The following is a 25,348-nucleotide window of genomic DNA, read 5'->3' as shown; positions in this document are numbered from 1 at the left end:
ATCTAGATATATATTGGACCCTGAGTGTGCATCTGCATGTTTTCAATCAGAGTTCCAAATAATATATAGTATTCATGCTCCATTCCACAGAGTGTGTGGGGCTCACCTTCCCTGGGGATACTTTGGATCTTACTGACATATCTCTTCAGAGGTGCCTTATAGAAGAGATGGAAGCGTAGCAGCTCTACTAAACACCTTCCTGATTGCAGGTCCATGAGGAATACATGCACTAAGCCCAGGGCCGGTGCTAGGGACCTCGGCGCCCTAGGCACAATGTAAAAATCCGCGCCCCCCCCCCCCTTGGCACAATGTAAAAAACTCCCCCCCCCCCCCCCCCCCCTGTCTTTCCTTACCTTGGCTCCATAAAGCTGGTCCTCTCTGCCGGGTCCCATCCCTCACTGACACTGTCGGGCCGTGATGATGATGTCATGCCCGACAGTCAGTGAGTGGAGGGGAGGAGACAGAGCGCCCCATCAGCTGTTGGAGGGGAGGGCGGCGGTGGTGATCCATAGCCCCTCCCCCTCCCCGTGGATCGATCTCAAGCTGTGCGGCGGCCGTTTAAGGTATGCTCAGCGGTCGCCGTACAGTTTTAAACTACAATAGTAATTGCTTTTTAATTCTGAGGCACCCTGCAGAGCCCGGCAACTGCCTAACCTTGCCTAATGGGAGCGCCGGGCCTGACTAAGCCAACATAAGTAGCAGAAGCCCAATATTACTGACAAATGTCATCAAAACACTTCAAATCATGCAGCATTCTGGAAGATCAGTAATTATTTATTTGCACCCTCATGTTATAAAGGAACCCAATATTATAAATAAAAACTAGGCATGTGCACCGGCCACTTTTGGTGTCTCGTGTTTTGTATTCGGATTTGCTTGAGGTTTTAAGTTCGGATTTGTTTTGCAAAACACCTGACTAAAGGTTTTGGTTCGGATTTAAGGTTTTGAATTCGGATTTATTTTGAAAAAAACATAAAAAGTGTTAAAATCAAGTTTTTGGGTTTATCTTCACTCCTATGCTATTATTAACCTCAATAACAATCATTTCCACTAATTCCCAGTCTATTCTGCAGAATCAGTGAACTTTGTAATATTGCAGTACCAATGGACTTATACTGCAGGATTGTTTTTGGATATTTTTTTTTTATTTCTTTTTTTTATAACGAGATATAGCAGGACAGAGGACCACCTAACACAACCTCCCTCTACCCTGATCAATGCCCGAGTGAAGATGGCGGCGGCTAGCGGGGAATTTATAGGATCCGAGTATCGCGAGATCCGACAGCGGGATTATGACTCAAAGCCTCGGTTTCAGTTTTGCAATTGGCGGGAATACCAAGATCTGTCTCGGATCCGGCTCGGATCGGTAACGTTCGGGTGGGCTCGGATTTCAGATATCCGAGCCCGCTCATCTCTAATAAAAACGGCACAACGTTGTCTGGAATGCACTGGCAATAGCAGTGTTGCAATACATACCTATAGATTGCAAGCTTGCGAGCAGGGTTCTCTTACCTCTCTGTCTGTATGTATTACCCAGTATTGTCTTATTAATGTTTGTTCCCAATTGTAAAGCGCTACGGAATTTGCTGGCGCTATATAAATGAATGTTGATGAAGATGATGATGATACTTTGCAGGGTGTGCAATTTCCTTATTTATAAGGTATAACTGTAATTAGAATCAAGATGCCCTGCTTGAGAACACTCATACCGTCTCCTCACCCATCAAATGATAGGAGGTGCAACTAAAAATGAGCCCTAATTTCCATACCCGGTTATTATTGTAATTGAATTAATGTCTGAAAAATGATGTGAGAGGCAAATTGAATTGCCCCCTAAGAGGTAGATTGGAGTACGGTCAGATCTCGTGATGCAAGCATGAGGTTTCTTGGACAATGGGACAGGCACTGGCTGCTAACAAGGCTTCTTTCCTTGACAAATTCATAAAACACATCCCAGCTACTCAATCCTGACAGCACCCACTAGTTTATTTATGTATACATCATAAAAAGCAGTTTCTGTCTTTGTAATACCTCTTTCTTAGTATGATAAATGAGGCACTCTCTCATTGCCTAAGAATGCCTCTTTTAAACATTTTTGTTATGCAAACCTAATATCTACAGGAAACAGTTCTAGCCCAATATTTAAATGGCTTTGAATATGTTGGAAAGCTTTATGTGGAAAATTTGCATGGTTATCTCAGCCAAGCAGTGCAGGATTATAACACATATGGTTTGAGCTGCAGCCCGGGGTCAGAGCTGTGTCAGTCCCAGGTTTTTACTATTCATTTATCTTGGAGCAACTATGTAATTACAGGAATGAGGACTTTTAAAAAAAGATGAATATAATCTTAGTTGCTGGAGAAGGATAAACACAGAACACTGTACCAAGTACAGCTCAAGAGTCCCATTGCTGAGAAGATCCTTCAGCTCATCCGAAGATCAGGGGTCTACTGGGCATAGGGTAACCTCATTCAATCTCTCCCTGCACCTGCGTGCCACAAGTATACCTCCCAACTTTTCCAAATATGTAATGGATGTAGCGCCAAAGGGACATGTCACGTCACTGCGTGTGGCCACAGAGCTTGCCTAGCGCTTCTGAAGTGCTACTCCACTCCTTACCCTCAAAACTCCCATGCACAGCAGTGAACGGGGAATACCTCCAAACAGGGAAAAGGTGCCGATGTTCAGACAGGAGAACAGACCCCTCAAATCAGGACTGAACTGCCTAAATCTGGGCAGTTGGGTTCATTATTATCATTTATTTATATAGCGCCTGCAAATTCTGTAGTCACTCATGATCCCTACATTTGTAGCTTTTGCTGAATGAGAAATCAATTTAAGCACTAGGTACTTTGGTAAAAACCCACTTCAGCAAGTACTGCAGAGAAAAGATCCTATGGGCCTGAGTCATTAAGGAAAGTAAGGCAAATAAAAAAAAAAAAGAGTACATTTGATCCTGGACAAACCATGTTACAATGCAAGGGGTGCAAATTAGCGTTTATTATTTGCACATAAGTTAAATACTGGCTGCTTTTTCATATAGCACACAAATACTTGGTTTTATTTTTACAATGAAATGTACAGTTGATCTAGGGCATGCCCTATCCCAACTATAAATCTGTCCCCACATTTTAAATTTACCTCCCCCTCCAATGCAACATGGGTTTGCCAAGGTGCAAAGTTACTCTTTTTTTGTGCTATAATGCAGAGTATACATTTTAATCTGTGTTTACGTACAACTGATAACTGAATAGTGCAACTTATCTAGTACTTTCGCAAACGTACTTTTCCAAAACGTGCTGTTAACTTGATGTAAACAGGTGATTGATAAAAAATAGGCACAGTTCACCCTTCCCCTTTCCTCATAGTTCATAGAGGAAAGTCACAGCGCTCACCACTCACTTCCATGTTATGCTGAATGAGCGTATCTCGGCATAGCCTTGCTGTAGAATGATGTGCTTACCTGGTCAGAACATGTCTAACTTGTGACCTTGCCCGTCCTGGTAAAATGTGGACGATGGGTAAAGGAGGAATTGGTAAACGCTTTGCCTAGATTACATCTGCGGCACACACTTATATTTTAAAATTAACACATTGACATGTGAGGTTATCTCCAAACAAAAGTATAAAAGATAACTGTGTATTTCTTTATAGGAAAATAAATGAATGATATCATGTAGTTTCTCTGTGGTACATTAATGATGGGATGCATTTTGCACCTGAAGGACAAGACTCAATTTTACTTTTAGATGATGAATTTACTACACCATCAACATGTAAAATCTTGTCCCCCCCCAAAGGTTTTTCCTCTTGAAAGAGGAGGACAAGTAGAGCTTTTACTTAGTAAATCGATATATTATATTAAAATACACTACTATATAGGAAGTTATTCAGGGCCCTGCATCTAAGACTTGCTATATATTCTCAGTCACATAATTTTTGAATAGTTTATAGCTGGTAATATTGTGTTACAATTCCAATAAATGTATAATGTTACCACTGTGTACTGAACGTTTACATTGCATCTACAGTAAGTCTCCAAAACCTGCTAATGCTAAGATGGAAACGTATTTTTCTATATAGGGGAATAAAATGCTAGAAATGACTAGACTGGTTTCCTTAAACTGTGCGCAATGAGTCATAGTTATTCAGGCTGCATTGGTCTGTACAACGCAGTATGCTAGATGTCGCTCTGGTTAAAGGTAAATTTCCCTATACCTTATTGTACAGTATATGTAGTAGTTCTCTTTTGTTAAAATCATAACTACCATAGAACTTTACACATGTGTAGAGTTAACATTCCCCTACACATGAAAATAACAGAAGACAAATACAACAGAATAGCTGTTCAGAATTACTTTTTATTGCTAGGAAATGCGGTTATCAGTTAATGCGTCCACATGGTCCCAGTGGATCAATTTAATGGTTAAGAACACAATTGAGTAAGAAGAATGATCGTACACAGTAAATGCCCTCACCAATAGAGTCAAACCGGACATGGCCAGCCACCTCCTCCAGGTTATTATCCAAATTTACTGTGTAGTGACACTATCAGCAGGAGAGTGGGCAACATAACTGGGAGGGTGGTTGTACAATTCTTATCACACAACAGCAAACATGCTGCTCCCTCCCCCCCCCCCCCCCATTCATACCCGATAGGCATCATTCTTACCTGGCTGTATACCGTGTGTAACATTTTTGGGATAACGCCAGTGAATCTTGGATGCGTAACGTTTTGTCCATTCTCTCTGATATGGTTGATTATTTTTCTATGATCCTCAGTACTCCTTACCTTACTCCTTAGGCCATTGTTCTTTTCATGTGCAGGATAATTCAAAATTTAGTTGTGTGGACTGTTTTATTGTGTTGTAAAATGACACATTCTTACTATTCAAGATTGATATAAAAGGTGGTAAAATTCCTTCAAAAATGATCTTTTCCATTATAGCTCCCAGGATTGTAAATTAAAATGACATTATGTGGTGTTTACACTTTTGCATACTGCACCTCTAAATATTATTCCACGTCTATGCACATAGAATGCACTTTGGCAGAACCAGCTCCTGAGGCTGGAGCAAAAGGCTTGCACCTTGATGTACACTGGGCAGGCCATCGAGGTGCTGGAGTGCAAAGCCAAAGGCTTCAACAACTGCATTTCCAGGTATGACTACCAATGATTTGTATAATGTATACCATAGTCAGCATTTACTTTTATTCGGTAAAGATTTGTTTCCTGAGTAAACCTAAATTGAAAATGTTTCTATTTAAATGCACCCTCCTTAAAGATCTCCTTCTCTCTTCAACAACCCTGGTGGTGCAAGGTTTCAGGAAGAAAATCAGTTTCACACCCATCCCCATGGTTGGCCAATCAGCTGTGCTAGCTGGTGTTCAGGTAAAAAAAAAAAGGGTTTGAAAAAGTGGAGATGTTGCCTATAGCAACCAATCACCTTCTAGATATCATTTATTTAGTACATTCTACAAAATGACAGCCAGAATCTGATTGGTTGCTATAGGCCACATCTTCAAACCCACAGTTTAGTAAATATATCCCTAAGAGTCACTATTGCCTAGTCAGGAGGGATTTATAGACCAGAAAGGGGCGATGGGGCGCGAGGTATCTGTGCTCCTGTCATGGAGTCCTGCAGTGGTATAACAGAGGCTGAACGGTTGGTAAAGCCGCTGATCATTCTGAACAAGAGACGATCTACTTTGCAGCTGTTTACAAACACAGATTGAAAATGGATTTGCAGAGTTTCATCCAGAGGGCAGAATACATGAAATGGCATTGTGCGGCTGTCCATAGACATAATAGAACTGATTTAAAGAATAACACCAAGCATACAGAGCAGAGACTTTAGCCAGTGTATATCATCCAGAAATAAAAAAACAAGTCTTTAAAATCTGGGATAGCCCTGGAAAATAAGGGTAGTTGCCAATTATGATTAAATGGAACATTTACTTCTCAGCCACCCAATCAATTAACTAGCAAATCTAGATTTACACATGCTAATTGTGTAACATATCTTGTAACATATACAGGGTTATACAATACACATGCCCATTATTACATAACAGGAATGTAATAGGAGACTTCATAACCAGTAGTCAATAGTCACCTGCATTGCTGCAGTGTCAACATATATATTTACATACTTGGGTGTGAGTGTTTTTTTTTTTTTAAACAATTAGGCCTATCGTTGACAACTAGTGGTAACTTACAAGTACAGTCCCCTGTTTAATGATTTGTCTTTCAAAATGTCTCTATTTTATAAAACTTATCAGGTAATACGTGTAGGTTATAATAAGCTACGAGCAGGGCCCTCTTCCCTCCTGTCTCCACACCTATTCTTCTGCTCCAGCCTCACTAATTGCTATGCCTGGAGCCCCGGGAGTATAGGTAATACTCGTTTATTGTTTCGTTCTGTTTTACCCTGTATGGTTTACTGTCTTGTATTGTGTACAGAGCTGCCTTATAAATAAACGATAATAATAATTACAAGTTCTCTTTTTCATTACACTATTTAAATAACTTTCGAAAGAGGACCTAAAATCTACACGTTGAAGGTCTCTATAACTTGATTTTCTTGTTGGCCCTTAAAGGCCAAGTCCATTTTAACTCACTGATGTCAACAAGGTAAAGTGGCTATGGGTGGTGGCCGTGCGTAGATTACTTAGTATGGCCAGTGTGAGTAGTCTGCAGTACCAGGCACTATTAATAATGATTAAACACGTCTCATCAGTAAGAATGTTGGAGGCACTTGCCTGATTGTGTTCTTAAATGTCATATTGTTTCTAACAATGTACGCCAAGCTCTTGAAAGAGCTATAGTAATCCTGGATGTGTGTGTCCAAAGGACTTGTACTGAACTCCGTTACGAAGGACAATAATCTCTGACTGTAACAACGCTATGTAATGGGACACTATGCTTTAGTGGTCAAACATGACGAACTGGAAGTGTCAATCAACCTGGATCTCTGAAATGCTTGAAAATACACCAAGACATTAAGAATAAGAGCTAGAATAGGTTTATCTATGAGGACTGTGCACTTTTGTTCAAGGCCAATAGCTATTGTAGGATCCCCTTAACTATAGTCTTCAGGGAGCCATCATCGGCAGGGGGTCCCAAGGTACGCAAGGCAAAAACTTGGCCCTAAACCATCACAGAGGATAATGGCCAACAACCCTGACAACCCAGGACTGGATGCCCCTCTGATACCCAGCACTCCACACCATGGCAGTGCCCGAAAGCATTTGGGAGACTTGGAAGCTGACAAGACTGGAGGTTACGGCTTCCACTGTACTGTCTATAAGGATTGTTGCTGGAGAACCATTTAGGATCAGGAGACTCTCTAACAGACGTAGGTACCTCTATTTATCCTTCACCTTGTGTGTGCCTGCCAAAATTGGGGTGGATAACTGCCTTTCTAGCAGTGGAGAATGGGATTATGATAAACTCTATTCAAATAACCTGGGTAGCTTGTTAAGCATGCTATTTGTGTTGTATGTTTTCCCCTTGAATGTTACATTATACTGTACAGTGTAAAGTATAATTGAAAAGTGCTATAGACATTAGTTGATTGTAATAAATAATACTTTAAGTCAGTGGATTCCAAACTTTTTCAGTTCAAGGCACCCTTAGGGTCTCCAAAATGTTTTCAAGGCACCCCTAAGCCAAAATAATTACAATGTAGTCCCCCGCCTTGCTTACCACTGGCCCTGGCCGAGGCACCCCTGTGAGATCGCCAAGGCACCCCAGGTAGCCTAGGCACACAGTTTGGGAACCACTGCTTTAAGTATAAGATATCTGACAAGGTATAAAAGATGTACCATCTGTTAGTAGTATCAGAAATAGGGATAAGGTGCAGAATTCGCAGATTGGTACCTTGTGTGTGCTGGAGCTGATCCCGGTTATATATAGGTGTAGCACGAGTAGTGAGACAGTAGTAGGGTCGGTGCTGTGACAGCCAGCTTCCCTGAATATGGGGATGCTATAGATAAGTAGATACTAGAGAATATACCTACAAAATGATTAACATATGATATGGTGAATATTTTTAAAATAGATTTAGTCCATGTCACAAATTGTTGACGCCCCTCCTGCTGAAATTAAAACTCAACTTTAAAGAAAAGACATTAAGAAAAACATAATGTGGGGTTATATTTGTTTCATAACTTGCCTGTAATAAAGGATAGCTCCGGCCAATACAATTTATTGTCGTTGATTTGTAAGGCACCACAGTGGGTAAAAGAGCATACTTAAAGCAGGGACATGCAAAGTAAAATAAAATAAAAATAATACAAAATAAATGTAGACAGAAAACAAAGGGCAGGGACATCTCTGTTCATGAGAAAGCTTGGGCTTTGCAGCTCTGATTTGGACAAGTTGAACTTTAGGTAGTTTTAGGACATCCATATGGAAATAGCAGAAAGTTGGTCACATGAGAGGTAGATGTCGGTGTCATTAGCATAGAGGTGCTAGTAAATGCTGAATTAATGAATTCACCAAGAGGTGTACAGTAAGAAAAGCAGAGGACTGAGAATGTACCAGAGGTACAGGAATTGAGGGCATGATTCATGTGGGACTTATGTAAATTTGTGTAGTGTATCTTGTGTGAAGTAGCTCTGTGTATGTCAGAAACGGACTTTATGCCAATAAAAGCAATTGCACACAATTCATGTCTGAATGCAAATGACACAACTGCCTACGACTTGAGAGGTGGAATGGGGTAGGGCAGGGGCCGACTAATGTAGGCCAAGTACAGTAAGGGCGTTCCGTTGCAGATGCTGTTCATGTCCTGGGTTCCTTGTAAGTGCTTGTTTTCAGCTGTATCATTTGCACTCACTACAGAGCTGGTGTAGTGCTGACTGATAGTGATGATGGCCATGGCACAATCTTTTACAAACCACAATTATCGTGTCACTAGATAGCACAGAACATGTATATACAAGTAAGATAGACTATATAAAGGCATTGTATGTAGAGTACTCATTAAAAAAAAAAAAGCTTATTTATTGTTAAATAAAATATTAAATTTGTTTTAATGAAAAAATGAATAAATTATTTTTTTATTAATGACTATACTGTTAAGAGTTGTTCATTTATTAAATAATATACATTATATTGCACATATATGTGTAGATACTGCAGTCTGTTCTGTCTGTCTACGTAAGACAAGTACTGTTTAGGCAGAGTGTACTTACACCCAGATTCAATTGAAGTGCATCTCGAGATCCGCTTTGATTTGAATACGGACGGAGCTATGAATAAGTTCTGTGCTCTTTTGTCCTTGGTCCGAAAATGAATCAGGCCCCTGAATAAGCAGTTGGATAAGTAGGAAGTGAATCAAGAAAGAACTATGTAATGAAGGCCTGTGAAGGGTTTGCAGAAGAGAGTGTTCAACGGTATGAAATGTGCAACAACAGAAATACTAATTATAAGGAAAATTATTTTTAGTGGCTATGAATGTTTTGTACATTTTGCTATGAAGAGTTTGAATTAGGCTGTACTGCTAGTACACCTATATTCAGGGTCAGGCTGGACTGGGGGGGCATCTGTCCCCCTGGCTGGTCCCATAGTGGACTACCTTGGGCTGGGTCACCTCTATTTTTTTTTCTTTTAAAAATGTTCCTAATAGGCTGCTGAGTCAAGTCCTGCCCCCCGGGCTAAAGTTTGCCAGCCCTCCCCTGCCTATATTGTATAGTGTGTATACTGTATTGTCCCGTAATGCTATGTACTGTTTAGTTGCATACTCTCTGTACAGCGCTACTGACCCTTTGTGGCACCCTATAAAGGATATTAATAATACTACACTGTTTTCCATTTTTAATCTTTTCACTCAAGTAATTGGCTTGTCACATGACCTACATATTAAGTCTCATGATGTCACAATAGTGTCTTACATCATAAACCATGGAATGTACTTGCAACAGCATCACTTCTTCTGTCTGCTACAGTGACTACAAGCAACTACTGCATGTCAGATGTACAAGTGATTCCCAAGAAGGTAAAATACTAATAATAAACAAATGGATAGATACTGAAAGCAGGGATGTTAATATTTTACTGATGTTATAAAAAATGTTCTGGCATGTAGCATTTTTAGTGACATTGTTAGGTTATAATAAAATGTATCTGCTCTGTTCACAGTGGTGGTGTTGATAAGGTCTTTGTAGATGAGTTATTAATCTGAATTGTATTATGAAGAATATGGTGAGCTAGGGTAGGAAGTTGTAGAATGGTGCGGTAAATCTGGAGCGGAAAGACAGGTATATCAGCCAGTCACAGTAGTTAGGTCAGATTAAAGCAGGGACTGGTGGGTGAGGTGAATGCCAGATAGGAGCAGCTAGATTGATTTTCCTTGCAAATCGCTCTTCTTCTGATAAGCCACTTTGTCAGTCTCTACATTGGTTGCCTGGTTTTCCTGAATCCAATATAAAATACTTCTATTAAAATACAAGGCCATCAACAAAACTGCACCAACATGCATCTTGTCTCAAAATATCCCCTAACTTTTCACCACCGTTCTGCATAAGATCTGTGTCTATCATCCATTTTCATCACATCCTCCCATTGCCAGTTACAGGACTTTTTTCGGGCTACACACACTGTATGGAATTGCCTCCCTTGCACAATAAGACTTCCCTCTAGTCTTCAAACCTTTAAGTCTGAAAACTCATCTCTTCGGGCAAGCTTATAATATTCCTCAACCTCCCAAGGTTACCCTACTACCACTCTATATACATTTCACAAAAGACAATAACCCTTTGATCAACACTGCTCTGTGACTGGATCATATAGCCCACTAAGCACCTTTGCAATCTGGCTGGACCAATATGCAATATAGCACTTAACCTCATGTATCAAACCCCTTATTGTCCCATAGACTGTAGGCTTGCGAGCAGGGCCTTCTTACCTCTCTGTCTCTATTACTCAACATTGTTTTACTACTGTGTTTGTTCCCAATTCTAAAACTAAATTTGCTGGCACTACATAAATAGATGATGATGATGATAGGAGGATGTTGAAGTAGTAAAGCAGGAGATAATGAGATAATGGATGAGAGTTTTGTTTCATCTTAGGTAAAAAAATAAAAAATAAATAAGCATATTCTAGTAAATGCTGAAGGTGGCAACAACGAAACTGCGAGAGATACTGAATGTGAGAAGTAAAGCGAAGGTTGGAGTCAAGGGTGACAGCAAGGCAGTGGGCTTGGTAGATTAAGGAAATTTTGGTCTTGTTGGCGGTAAGGGAGATTTAAGAGGTTGTGGTGACTGGAAGAAGGGAAGATGATAGAGAAGATCTGTCTTAGATACAATGAACTTTAGATACTGTTGTGACATACTGTATATGTGAAAATAGCAGAAAGGAATTGTCACACGAGTTAATAGAAATCAGTGGAGGACAGGTAGATGGTGTATTATGTAATGTGTTATGGATCATTAATGTCTGTTTGTTGTGTACTTCCGTATATGTCATGTAAGGCACTGCATTCCTTTTGTGGTGCCTTAAAAATAAACGATAATAATAATTAGAGGTGGTATTAAAGGTAAACTAATTCACCAAGAGGAGCACAGTAAGAAAAGCAGAGGACTCTCAACAGAGCCTTGTACGACCATAACAAATAGTGGGAATGAAGTGGAGGATGTACCAGAGGTACAGGCATTGAAGAAGATGGATAAGTAGGAAATTAACCAAGAACTATATCATTAAGTTCAGTGATGGGTGTGCAGGAGAAGAGGGTGATCAATTGTGTGATATGTGTAACAATAGGAATACTACTTCTCAGACAAAAAAAATATTGTAATTATGAAGATTTTGTATATTGTGACTCTGAAATGTGTGAATTAGGTTGTACTGCTAGTACACTGTTTTCCACTATTAATATTTTCATTAATTGGCTTGTCACATGACCTACATATTAAGTGTTATGATGTCACAATGGTACCATACATTATAAGCCCTGGAATGTACTTACAACAGCATCACTTCTTCTGACTTCAAGTGTGACTACAAGCATCTACTGGATGTCAGATGTACAAGTGATACCCAAGAAGGTAAAATAATAATAATAACAAATGGACAACCAGCAGGGGATAACAACACTTGAAAATATGTTTTTACTGACAAAGCTATAAAAAATTCCTTGACATGTAGCATTTTAGTGATATATTGTTAGATCAAAATGTCCCCCAAAGTGAAAGGGGTAACATTATTTATGGAAGGAGGTACAGTGTCTCCAAGTTATTAGTTAGATACTTATAAATGAAATTGATGATGGAGATGTCCTATTTTTAACTGACAAGTTTTGTTTCACATGACAGATGAAAATGTTACACTTTGTTTCACCTTCTGGCTCACTTTACTAACAGCAACCCTGACTACCAGGAACAAACACACTAAATTAGCACACTTATGGATCAGGAGTAGAATATTTGCACCGATTTCCAAATTGCTTAGATTAAGTCACTCATAAGACTAGTGTTACAAGGACTGTTTGTGTCCACGTGTTTTAGCCATAGAAAAATGTAGTTCCACTCACATGACCACTCATATGCTACACAAGTGGTGAATGCATGACATGGAATTCCCATAAGCTTTTGAAAGCCACAATATTTATTTTAGACAGGTTGGTGAAGATTATTGTGAAGATCTTATTTAAAATGCACCACTTAATTCCACTTAAAACGTTAACCAAGATTAAATAGATAATGGAATGTTTGTAAGTACCTATTAATTACAATAATTTATCCTACAGTAACAAACAGGGCAACTGTTTCTTTTAGTTCAAGATCAAAACCAGTATTTTAAAGATGAAAAATATACCCAAGATAACTACTAGGGTTATACTTTGCTAAACATGTCCATCATGGGAACCATAGGTGATTTTGTGTGCCTGTTTTTATGTAAATGTACCCGTTTTCAGTTAAATATATGGATTCGTGGACCGAAACTATGCACATCTTTATACAGGTCAATTTGGAAAGGTCAAGCCATATCTCTATTGTAAGTGAAATTCTGTATTTTGGGATGAGACTGAAAAAAAAAAAGGATTTTTGTACTTACGTTAAATCCTTTTCTCTGATTCCATTTGGGGACACTGCTACCATGGGGTTGTATGAGGGCACATGGAGTTGGCACTTGAATAATTAAACTGTTAATGTAACTGTTGACAGAAGTTCCTGCCCTCTGCAACCCCTGAAACTCCTCAGCTCAACTGAAAAGTCCCAAGGAAGGAAACAGAACAGCATACACTGTGTGCCCCAGATGGAATCAGAGAAAAGGATTTAACGCAAGTACAAAAATCCTATTTTCACTTTCATCCAATCTTTGGGACACTGCTACATGGGGACTTTCTAAAGTAGCCCCTTGAGGGAGGGACCGCTCTGTCAATCTGCAAAACATTGCGGACCAAACTTGCATCAGGAGACACAAAAACATGAAAACGATAAAACCCAGTAAAGTGTGGACAGAGAACCTGGTTGGCTCCAGGCAGAGCTGATCTGCCAATACACCGTTACGCAGCACAGCCCAAGAGGTCCACCACAGACTAGATGGAGTTAGATATAACTGTAGTGTGTATACATATACACACACACATAGAATTAGTGGCTCTATATAAATAGCTAATGATGATGATGATGTATATATATATATATATATATATATATATATATATATATATATATATATATATATATATACACACACACACACACACAGTTTTCTCTCTATTACAACAAGGAACCTCATTAATTAGTTATTCCCCATTGGGGTACTTAGCTGCCAAGGACCCAAGGCCTGTATGAGGATGAAGAGGGAAGGAGCCAGCCGCTGTAATTTAATAGCTGATGCCCCTGTCTTCTGTGAGGTGAGCAATAAGCTGTGCGTCTGTCATTTAGGTGCTAAAAATTCCCGCTATGAGGAATACCAAGTTGTGGGGGAGCCTCTCTGCTCTTACTCCCCGGCACTGTTTGTGCTCACTTTTCTGCCTGGCGAGATCCAAGTTCCCCCCTGCGCCTCAGCGGTGGACTTGGTATCTCCCTGTAATGGCTGCTCACTGATCAGGGCACTACACTCTATGCCTGAGACAGCACAGACCTGTCAGGAGAAATCAGTGCCAGCCTCGTCACGGCTGTCGCTGCTTCCAACTGAAGAAATCTCCAGCAAAACTGAAATGAACGGAGCGGTGCTCAGTTTAGTCCTATGGGTGCAAGTGCTGCTTACAGCACTTACCCCGTCCTAAGTAAAAATAAAAAAAGAAACAATAATAAAGAAATAAAAACTAATCTAACTAACGGCAAGTACTGCAGAGCAATACTGAAAACAGCCCAACTCCTTGGGCACTTAAATAACACTGAGGAGCTTCAGGGGGTGCAGAGGGGAGGAGCTTCTGTCAACAGTTACATTAACTATTTAATTGCCAGCTCCATGCGCCCTCATACAACCCCATAGAAGCAGTGTCCCCCAGACTGGATGAAAGAGAAAAGTATATACAAACTTAAAAAATGTTTTAAAAAAATCAAGGCAAAGTGTGCATTTGTGATGCAATTAAATGGCGAACACAAGACATTTGCTACACATTAAAAAAAATACAAAAAAACAACACAAGATTCATTTGCCAGTGATATGCGAATTGTGATTGAAAGTAACATAAGTAGAGACACAGCTTAAGGTCACTGGAGAAGTTTGTAAAATTTGAGCTGCACTATCCCTTCACTTTCACCATGTCTGCATTCCTTTTGACTTCTTATCTCATCGACTCTTGCCGATCCCATCTGAGTCTGTACTCTCACGTTCCATGGCCTCCCTTGAACTGTCAAGCCTTGTCCTCATAGCTTCCCCAATCCGATCTCCCCATTGTGCCCTACTTACCACCAGCTCCTCCTGAACTTACGCTTTTTTTTTTATTCAGTACCTATTGGAGCCTAATTTCATGGGCACTGCATGATTGCATCATCTTACAACACTCCTGAGTTATAAAGGTTCTTATTTCTTCTGTATGAGCTACGTCGGTGTTACTGTAGATATAGCGCCAATGGAGGAAGTAGAGGTAAGGTGAACCATATCTTGAGCTCTGATCCCACATAAAATATAAGGGTGACAGCAGTGTCCTTGGTATGCAGCAATGGACCCTTTTGCTATAGCACTGAAAAGGTATGAATTTTAACCAAATCAATAGTCCTTCTCTTTTTAGCCACATCAACTCCTAGCAATTAAGGTATATGTGATCACTGGGAAGCATGGTGGCTTAGTGGACTGAACTTCTGCCTCACAGTACTGGCGTCATGAGTTCAATTCTTAACCATGGCCTCTGTGTAGTTTGCTCCGGGTGCTACGATTTCCTCCCACACTCCTAGAACATACTAATAGGTTAATTGGCTTCTATTAAATTGACCTTGATCTATGTGTTTGTATGTTAGAGAATTTAGACTAAGGACCAATGGGGCAGGGACTGATGTGAGTTCTCTGTACAGCGCAGCAGAATTAGTGGTGCTATATTAGTAGCTGATGATGGGTGATTCCTGCAATGCCCCATATGTGGCAACTAACTGGAAAAGATGATAAAGCTTCCTGGAAAAACAGACTGCTCTTAGCTGTGGGCAGTTGCCAGTGGTGTATTGTTGGTGGCAAAAACACTTATGTGGCTTTAGCCTTAGAGCGTAATACAGTGCTGCTTGTTCTGTAGCAGAGGCTTGCACAGAGCTTCTGACAAAGGTTGTAAGACACCATCATCCAACTGCTTCAGATACAATCAAACATAAAAAATGACTGACTATCTGAATGTATCATGTATCATTTTTGCTTGCACCTATATGAGCAAAGATTTTAACCAGTGGGTAAATAATAGACAAATCCTAAACACGTGTTTGCTTTTCCCTGACGCCAGTTACCAATTTCCCAACTGCATTTACCTGGGCTGAATTAAGTGGAGAAAAGGGAGCAGAGCGGCATAATTGGTGATATTAAGGCGTGCTATAGGTTGTGGTATTAGCAGCTGTCTTTTAATAATTAATATCCAAAAGGTCTGCCAAGGTAACCCTGCATATTTAAGGAAGGGTGCGTCTAGTTTTACTTTCTCAGGAAACATGAAGATCAACCTTTTTTTTTTTTTTAATAAAAACCATCATAGGCAAATTTTTGGCTTGAGCTCTCTTGGGAGCATGGGCAATGTGGAAATCTTTAATTTACATGCCCATAGCGGCTAGTTTCTCAATGGCATTCAAATGGAATTTTAGAAACTCCACTGCCTCTGGCAATAGAAATTTGTGTTACTTTATTTTAATACATTTAAAACAAAATTCTACAGTCACTTTCTTATGTGCATCATTTACCAATGCTTATTATTTTCTACTTGAGCAAATAAAGTATATAATATTCCTGTCAGTTTACTGCACAATGTTTTACTCTCGCTCTTGTCCGTTTTGTTAAGCTAATTGCATTGAGAGACGTCAGTGCAACTGTACTTGCATAAGACGTGAAAAAAGGCTCTTCTATCCCAACTAACAAGTATAACCATATCCTACATGGCTACTATAGACGTTGGTGGGATTCTAGTACTGCATATTTAGGAAATTTAGATGCCGTCAGTCTTAGTGCCAGAAAGCCCACAGGGCGCTTCGCCCTCACTGTCACCACAGAACAGGCGCCATTTTAGCTTTTTCCTAAAGCAAACAAGGCTCGGAGTGCGGGAAAGTGACGAGCCAACCCCATCCAGAAGCCATTCATCCCATTGGCTAATACGCCTGTCAAGTACATTAGCGTCCCTGCCCACTCAGAAATACGTGACAAGATTGGCGGGCGTATTTATCAGTCAGGACCGGGAATCCTTTATAATTGGCTAGATTTCTCCCGCTGACGCACTGTAATCACGCCCACTCACTTGCGGGCCGTGTGCAAAAACAAGCTGAGGGGCCTTGGGAGGGAAGCAGCCGTTAAGTGAAAGGGGCAGGGTCACACCAGGCACCTGGGGAAGAAGGCCGCGTTCGATTGGCGAGGACGCAGTTTCAAACCAGGAAGGCGCGCCGTGATTGGCTGTAGCGTGTCCTCTCGCTCGGGCCTGACGGGCAGGGGGGTTATTGTGTGTGTGAGGCTGAGAGTACGCGGTACCGGCAGCAGAGAGGAGCATAGACACGGGGCAACTTTATCTGGATTTCCTAACGGCGACGCTCGGAGTTCTGGAACATGGTAAATACCTCAGGCGGGATTATTGGGAGCCTCCGACCCGGGGTCCAGGAGTACATACCCTATAATACCCCGGTGGTAAATGGCGGGAAGAACAGGATGCGGTAACGCGCGAGGGTGAGGTGCGCCCTTTCCATGCACCGGGGTATACGGTGATGCTGGTAGTACCACCTCTGCCTGCACGGCAGACGTGTAAGTACTACCCCCGCAGCGCAGGCGGCCATAGTGGGGCAGGATCTGTCCGTGTAGTCTGGGAGATCCACTCAGGTCACAGCTACAGGACAGACCCCTACTCTACATTGTACAACATCACATCTGTGAGCTGTCTGCCGCTGTATCCCGCAGCCATACCAGAAAGTGGCAGCAATCCTTCTGTAATGTAAACATTTATTATCAGCCTCTCCAGACTTCACCCAACAGGGACATGAATAGGCAGTGTCCATAGTGTCAGCAATGCAAGTCCTGGGGTGATGTGCACAGTATAGGTCTAAGAACAACACATGGACTATGTTAGGAACATTACATTATACTTATGTGCACATTCTCAGATTTGTTTTTCCCCAAGTCAGTTTGTCCAAAGATTTACAGGTTATGGCATCACTGACAGCTCAAGATGCACACTACCCAAATACTACCATAGTCTGTGACATATGTATCCTTGTGTGGACATGATCTCTTTATCCTGTGACAGCTGGAGCTGGGATAGGACTAGTCAACCAAAAAATATAGCACCTGTATTTTGTTTTCAATGCATTCTAAATAAACATTGAACAGTGTTTTTATTTATATGATGCTGGTATCATAGTAAACACTCAAAGTACATGGTCTCCCCATTATATTGCAAATTGTTCAAGCTATAAGCCATAACAAAGTGTTTGACAGAATCACCACATTACAAACTGCTTCTTGTAGACATATTTTGGTAATTTGCATTTGTCATTATAAACCTATTCAAACTAACATTTAAAAATAAATAAAAAAATCAACTGCATCTGAAGTGTTTGTAAAGCTCACTGATGTGTTTACAATTAGTGTTCTAAACCGCTAAGGCAGCACAATTAAAAAAAACAAACAAAAAAAAACACCAGTGGTTATGCTAACAATAGAAACAATGGGTTTTAGTGTTCAACTATTTCTACATATGAAAAACAATATTAGTGAGTATGAGCCTTTAAACATTTCTAAGGAACAATTATTATTTTTTTTTTAATATGTCAAGGCTTGTACCACAAACACTTTTACCATGGGTTTAATACCAGTTTGTTTAAGTTCATATATTGTGTAATGAAATAGGAAAATTTGGCATTACTACTACTTTTTTAACATATTACACTAATCTATTTTATCATAGTGTTCATCAACTTGGGCTTTTTTTATTTTAATTCTAAGCAAGGTCCATTTAGAGGGTACATGGCATCGTAGGAACGACGCCTATTTTTGCTATAAATGATATTAATTTACATGCTGTGGAAATTACTGTTAAGGCTCACTGTTTAACCAAGTTACAAATCCAATGTATAATTTGCTTCTGTCAAAGAATCCACCTTTCCTGATTTGCTTTTAAAATAATTTGCCCTATGAAAACACATTCATGCTCTGTAGTCTTTTCAGCTAAATTTTAGTAATACTCTAAAAATTCCATCAGTGCAAGCAGAAGAGCCAGCATTGTAGGCATGGTGACTGTCAAACCCCTCTTCACACAACACTTAGACAATCTGTCAGCATCAGGTGGAGAAAGGGGCTCACAGTCACGATGCTAATAATTGCAGAGGCTTTGTAGGTATTTCGAGTAGAGATCACCTGCCACAACAGATGGAAGCACTGCAATAACATTAAAAATTGTGTGGAGACTGGTTACAAAGCATTTTTTTTTTTTTCTCCCTAGCTGTTTTCATAAACCTAAAATTACCTATTACGCAAACTTTCAGTATACAGGGTTTTCCTAAAAAACAGCTATTCTCCTAAGAACGTGTAGGACAATGTTATATGAAAGTTCACTCACAATTCACTACTTTTCAACAGCTTCCCCCACCTCTCAGACCTTGACATGTCGCAGCCAATGATATGCTGGCATAGTTCTGCAGTAGTTTGCACGACAACCGTTTTTCTTAAATCTGCTTATGACAGTTCATCTGTCTTAAAACCTTCGTGCTGTAGTGCACATGCTCTTTAGTATGTGAGGGGGGGGGGGGGGGGCATAAGACTGAACACAGATACATTCCTAAGTAAAAAGAAATTATGTTTTAAACACTTCAGAACACCCTAAGGGGCCTGCTATGCCAACTCCTGTAAAATACTTGTTTTTTGCCCCTTTTAAAGGAGATGTCAAAGGGATGCAGTCAATAGTTCAGACATTGGGAACGTTGGAAGTTATCCTGTCAGTAGGTTAAATGCCAACACTTCCATTCTGGTCATAATGGCCACATGATAAAAGCAATGCCGGCGGACACGCAATCAGCACAGATTTGGATTTGTTTTGGAAGGGAGGAGGGATAGTTTTAAACTTTTTTTTAACATTTTGTGCCTGTGGTTCTTTTAATGTCGACATTGTGAATGTCAACACACTGTCCACATTTTCAAGCTGTCGCCAGAATGGAAATGTCGGCATTGAACCTGCCGCCATTTTCATGTCGACAGGATAACTGCTGACACTTCCACTGTCTACATTTTGTACCCAACCCAGTTACAAATTAGATTTTACGAAATAGGAAAACTGGCAAGCCCATGCCAGAAACCACTGCAGTTTAGGGTTACTCCCTGCATCTATCATGTGGGTGATTTGTAAAGCAAACAAACATTTTTACACCAATTCCTAATACAGGCATTGATTGGACAGTCAAGGCTGTGTTAGAAAATGATACATTGCTGTTTGTTCCTCTTGTTGTTGACAAGGAAACGCTCGATTACAGCAGGGTTGGTTAAAGTTATAGGGGCTGGTGAGTTAAAGAATATATGTAGTTACAAATAATCTTAAGTAAACTGTTACAGACTAGAACAATTTTGCAATGTCAATGTATTAAAAATCATACATAAGACATGTGCAGGGTGGTGGTGGGGGTGCTGGGGCAGAACACCACCATATATGAACTCATTTTTTGTAATATTTTTCCCTGTTTATATATAGGCTGGTGGTAAGGCTGGGAAGGATAGCGGGAAGGCTAAGGCCAAGGCTGTATCTCGCTCACAGAGAGCAGGACTACAGGTAAGTGTGGACTATGTGAATTATGTCCAATTAAATTCCTGAACACCCCCTGTGTAAAAAAAAAACGCAGATTTTTCCACTCAAATTAGCTATGAGAATGCCATACAAAACCTTTGTTTTCCAATTAGTCTCCCAGATTCAACCCTCCACTGCTCACTGTTTTGTCAGGTTTCTGTTTGAAGATAAAGTATAGTATGTAGACATAGTCGTTTGGAATATTTCCTTTAGGGGACTGTTTGTGCTCCTTTTTAGCGTGGCCGGCCTGTGGTGCAGAAGAGATTGGCTGGTTAAAGATGGTTTTAGTAACTGCCTATGATAACTTGTATTTGTTTTAGTTCCCAGTGGGCCGTATCCACAGACACTTGAAGACCCGCACTACAAGCCACGGAAGAGTTGGTGCTACTGCAGCAGTGTACAGTGCTGCCATTCTGGAATACCTTACTGCTGAAGTAGGTTTATTGTTTATAGACCCATAATGACAGATTGTGTGTTTCAGGGGTTGTGGGTAGCAAATATCTATTCCATCCATTAATTATTATGTGGCTTTCCTGGTAGTGTTAAACTAAGTTTCAGCGAGTCATACCTTTTTTTTTTTTCTTCCCAAACCAAAACCCAAAGTTGGGCATTGCCATACTTTTTTGATAGTCGGGAAATCATTGATAATTTAAGCTGGTTTAATAGTACCATTTATTATTTCTTTTTTTTTAAAAAAAAACAACAAAACAGGTATTGGAATTGGCAGGAAATGCCTCTAAGGATCTGAAAGTGAAGCGTATCACTCCTCGTCACTTGCAGCTAGCCATTCGTGGTGATGAAGAATTGGACTCCCTCATCAAGGCCACCATTGCAGGAGGAGGTACATTGTCTCCGAGTAGCTACCCACCTCACCCTAGTTTAACATGCTATGTAGTCCAACTCTTTTACGCCACTTCAGATTATGCCTAACCCTTTACATGCCAAGCCCCATAGCTTAACAGGTACTGTGGTATATAAGAGACACTAATCTCCCTACACCAGAAATTCTAGAACAGAAATAGCTTAAGCAGTTACTTGAACAGCAGTAGAAATTTTGTCCTGTGACAGATTGCAGATAAGTAACCCCAATCTCTCCGCTTCCCTGCAGGTGTTATTCCTCATATCCACAAGTCTCTGATTGGAAAGAAGGGACAGCAGAAAACTGCATAAGGAAAAGGTCCTGCTTCCCTCTACTATTGTACTGTAACTGGGACAGAAGAAAAATGGGGATATGTGGAATTTGTTTTGTTTATTTTCGTCAAAATTTTACTTTTTCTAAAAGATAGTTAAAAGGAAGGTAATAGACAGAGTAGACTTAAAGGTAAAACCTTTGTATGTTGTTTAGGTTCAGTTTCACAACAAAAAAAGTTCCTGGAGTCTTGTAAATGAAATCTGTATGTTGATTGGCTAGGTTTCTCCCGTGTGTGTTTTATACAAAAATGGAACAGATAAACCATTTTTTACAGAAGCTTGCCTCTGTGTTATAAATATCTCTCTAGGCCACCGGTTTTCTTCCTGGATTAACGGTTTCTTTTTATAACCTACAACTTCCAGCATCTTTATCCAGGAAGCTATTAAAAACTGGGCATCTGTATGGGAAAAAGTAATTATCATAATTATTGCTTACCTATATACTAGTTGGGTAGAGTCTTCATCAGTGTCACTTCTAGCGTTGTAGAATCACCATCAATGCATTTGGCCCAGGAGAATTTGTAAACAGTTTCACATTGAGGAATGCAGAAGTAATGGATAGAAATTGGGTACAGCAAGTCTGGAGATCAATGCCATAGAAATAGCTCATCCAGCTTTTCGAGGCCTAGATTATGCTACACACATTTCTCAAATACCAATCAAAACATTCCTGAAACAGATTTATTATAAAAATATCTGTATTTACAAAAATTAGTACCTTTTCACAGGCAAGTTCTCCAACAATGATCTAAAAGCCTTTGGCAGATAAAGTTATGCATTTCTGTCAGAAGGTGGAACATAGAGTAAGCCCAGATGTGCAAATATGTCTTCCTCAGATGTTGCTGGGTTAGAGCATTTCTAAAACAAAAAAAAAAGGGAAGACTTTAGAGCACAGATTCCCATTGGCATGTGATTTGAGCTGTGCTTTGAATAAGAAAATGCCATTAAAGCGGCATGGCCATATGGAATGAATTAGCTCCTGTTTAAAATCTGCTCCTTTTTTTCCTGGTAGTTTGTGGTTCGTCTTGCAGCCCTGGAGGAAATCTGGGTTAAATGAGAGGACAAAGTACAGTCACGGGTGGGGTAAGTTTTTCCGAATAAAAAAAATGCAGATAATAGTTAGAGCGACCTAAAAATAGCGATTACTATAAGGGCGTCATTGAAGAAACAGACTTACCATAAGTCAGATAGACACTATGTCCGACACAACGGATATATACGGCTGCTATAAATTGCGACTACAAAATGCGGCGACTGGGATTCATCACTTACAATGGCAAGAGTGAGATTGCTGGTTTTAAGGCAGCAATGCCACGATCCATATACAGGCCACTGGTCCGCCCATTGCTGCCTTAAAACTAGCAGTTGCAATTTATAGCAGCGGTATATCAGGCGTGTCGGACATAGAATTATGGCAAGTCTCTATTTCCTCAATGTCGCCCTTATAGTAATCACCATTTTTAGGTCACTAACTATTGTCGACATTCTTCTATTCAGAAAACTGACTACCATCAATTCCTACCGCCCTCTAAAACCACTTCACAGTGGTGAATGAAATCATTTACCGCTTTAAGATGCTTGATAAGCGAAGTCTAAATTAAATGCCAATTTTGTTAAAAACAAACCTATGCTGCTATGGAGAGACCTTCAGTCACATGCCAAAACTCTTGTGAGCAACAATAGTGATACGTGCATGGTATGACACACCAACTAAATACTGAACAAATACAGAATATGAAAATTGGCTACGTAGTTTTCTCTTTAACCAAACTGCATAAAAGGGCAGCTATTGTCTACACGTGGTGGAAGCAGCCATTTTGTAGGCGGAGCCAAAATGCATGAACATGCACCATCTAGGGACAAGGAGCTATTACATTGAAGCGTCACAGTTGCACTTAACATTTAAATAACTTGAACAGTTATGTAAAAGTAGTCATTTGAAGTCAGTTTTATAGAGTACCATATATAATCAATTTTAAAAAGTTGCCCCAATGAAAAAAAAATTACCACAATATGCACCAGGAATGTAAAATACATTGTTTAGTGTTGTAAAGTATTAACTCCCCAATTCCATCCCAGCTCTTGCTATATCTTTAGGACACGGATCTAACAGAATATGATGGTTAAATATAAAAGTTGAATTTGCACTGCTGTGACATCACTGACCCCACCCACTAGCTGTCAATCACTGTCTACTTGTTTAGTTAGAGAAGTACCTCCCTGTCTAAAGCTGGTTACCCACCAGCATTCAGAAGACACCAATGCCACTGACTGCAAAAGAACTGTCTGACATGATGTGTTTTCACTTGGGAAGGGGACGATGTAAATAAATGAAAAAATGCATCATCCAAAGATGGCACCAAAGATGGGGGTATGGGGTCTTTAAAACCAATAAGTAACCAATAAGTTCCATTACCATTTCTAGTGTTAATACTAGTAGAAGTATTTATTTTTGTCAGTGGGTAAGTAACCTTAGTAAAACACTAGTACATTTTCAAAATTTGGGTGCTAAACAAACATCAAATATTAAAGACAATGGGGTAACACACATACATAGTGGAAACTTATTAAGCAGTGCTTTACAGAGAATGTTTAATCCGTCACATCAGTTCCAGCCCCAGTGATGCTAAATTGTGTGCCACGCAAACACACAGTAACATTATTAACCAACCAGTCAGTTTTTGGACTGGGAGGAAACCTTTATAATTATGGGGAAGACGTACAAACTCATCACAATGGTGTCCTGGTCAGTACTGAAGCCACTGCCAGCCTCTCATGCTTAATTAATAAACTTGTGTGAAATAAACGTGTCACATGAAATGATGCGGAGGGCCAGAAAAGCTCTATAAGGGACACATAATTATTAAAGGAAGGGAAGACGAGGCATCCGCTCCACAGGACATTATTTACAGACAATAATAAACTTTTTACTATTTTTCTAAATTAGAGACCAAATTGTAAAACTTGCTTTTGTCTAGATTAGAGCATTTTACAGTAATACGTGCAATTTAAAGCCCAAAAAGTTATTAGAACTGATAACTGCTAAATAGTCAGTTTAAATAAAGGTGACAAGTGACAGAATTGCAAAGTCCGGCATGCAGCAAACACCTCACTATAGTCTAATTATTCACCTGTAACCTGAAAGGGGGCACTCACCTTCTCAGCATCATAGAGTCCATGACTACTTAGGGACTGTTTTTTCTCTTGCCATGAGAAGCGCCGCATCTCTCTCTCAAAGTGCTGCAAGAGATGATTTTGGCATTAGCAAACTCTAGCGGGCAGAATCAATTGTCCGCAATGTTCCTAAGAACATCAAAGACACGCTTTTTTACCAGTATTATGGTACAAACTTGCATCGATTTTTGCTCGCACCTCTATGAGACCTCTGAGGTCTCTCGCGGCCGTTCCAGAGACACCTCACGCTGATATTTTATTAATTGAATCTGCCCCTTGGAATCTTGCACATCTTTCTTGTCATTAATAATTCTCTCCTGTGTGAAAGAGACTGGATACATACACAGCTATGACGAATGGAGCATGTTGGTAGGCCACAAGGCTAGTTTATGCAGCAGTGCTCTATAATGCAGCAGTTCTTTGTGAAATTCACATTACAATTATTACACATCACACTCAGATGGGACACACTGCTCCTCCCCCTCACATTCCCCCTCTGCAGCCATTTTAAAGTGGCGAATTTATGTTCAGCCATGTGGTGGTCGTGCAGCTTTAAAATACATTCTTATATTTAAATGGAATCT

At 40.1% G+C, this 25,348-nt stretch overlaps 2 protein-coding genes across 9 annotated transcripts in view; one reads left to right on the top strand and one right to left on the bottom strand.

Moving 5' to 3' along the window:
* Positions 1-25,348, bottom strand: part of POLM (DNA polymerase mu) — a 60,782-nt gene that overhangs the window by 19,046 nt on the left and 16,388 nt on the right. For 3 of the 8 annotated variants that reach the window (XM_075207310.1, XM_075207311.1, XM_075207312.1), the window contains exons 12-13: positions 24,747-24,830; positions 22,254-22,448 (exon numbers count right to left, since the gene is read on the bottom strand). In XM_075207310.1, the coding sequence (XP_075063411.1) occupies positions 22,362-22,448; positions 24,747-24,830 (171 nt within the window). In that variant the 3' untranslated portion in view covers positions 22,254-22,361. Of the gene's footprint in view, positions 1-9,573; positions 10,981-20,099; positions 20,647-21,902; positions 21,989-22,253; positions 22,449-24,746; positions 24,831-25,348 lie in introns of those variants that run through there. The other 5 variants (XR_012691208.1, XR_012691209.1, XR_012691206.1 and 2 more) reach the window with 4 other exon arrangements.
* H2AZ2 (H2A.Z variant histone 2) lies at positions 16,989-21,867 on the top strand. The gene is made up of 5 exons (XM_075207313.1): positions 16,989-17,185; positions 20,307-20,384; positions 20,720-20,833; positions 21,111-21,240; positions 21,508-21,867. The coding sequence occupies exons 1-5, from the start codon at positions 17,183-17,185 to the stop codon at positions 21,567-21,569; spliced, it is 387 nt and encodes a 128-aa protein (XP_075063414.1). The 5' UTR covers positions 16,989-17,182; the 3' UTR covers positions 21,570-21,867.

The sequence above is a fragment of the Mixophyes fleayi genome, chromosome 4, assembly GCF_038048845.1.
Source record: "Mixophyes fleayi isolate aMixFle1 chromosome 4, aMixFle1.hap1, whole genome shotgun sequence".
NCBI classification, from domain to species: domain Eukaryota; kingdom Metazoa; phylum Chordata; class Amphibia; order Anura; family Limnodynastidae; genus Mixophyes; species Mixophyes fleayi.
Note: the sequence above shows the minus strand (reverse complement) of the source record. Positions and strands in the feature narration are given on the sequence as shown.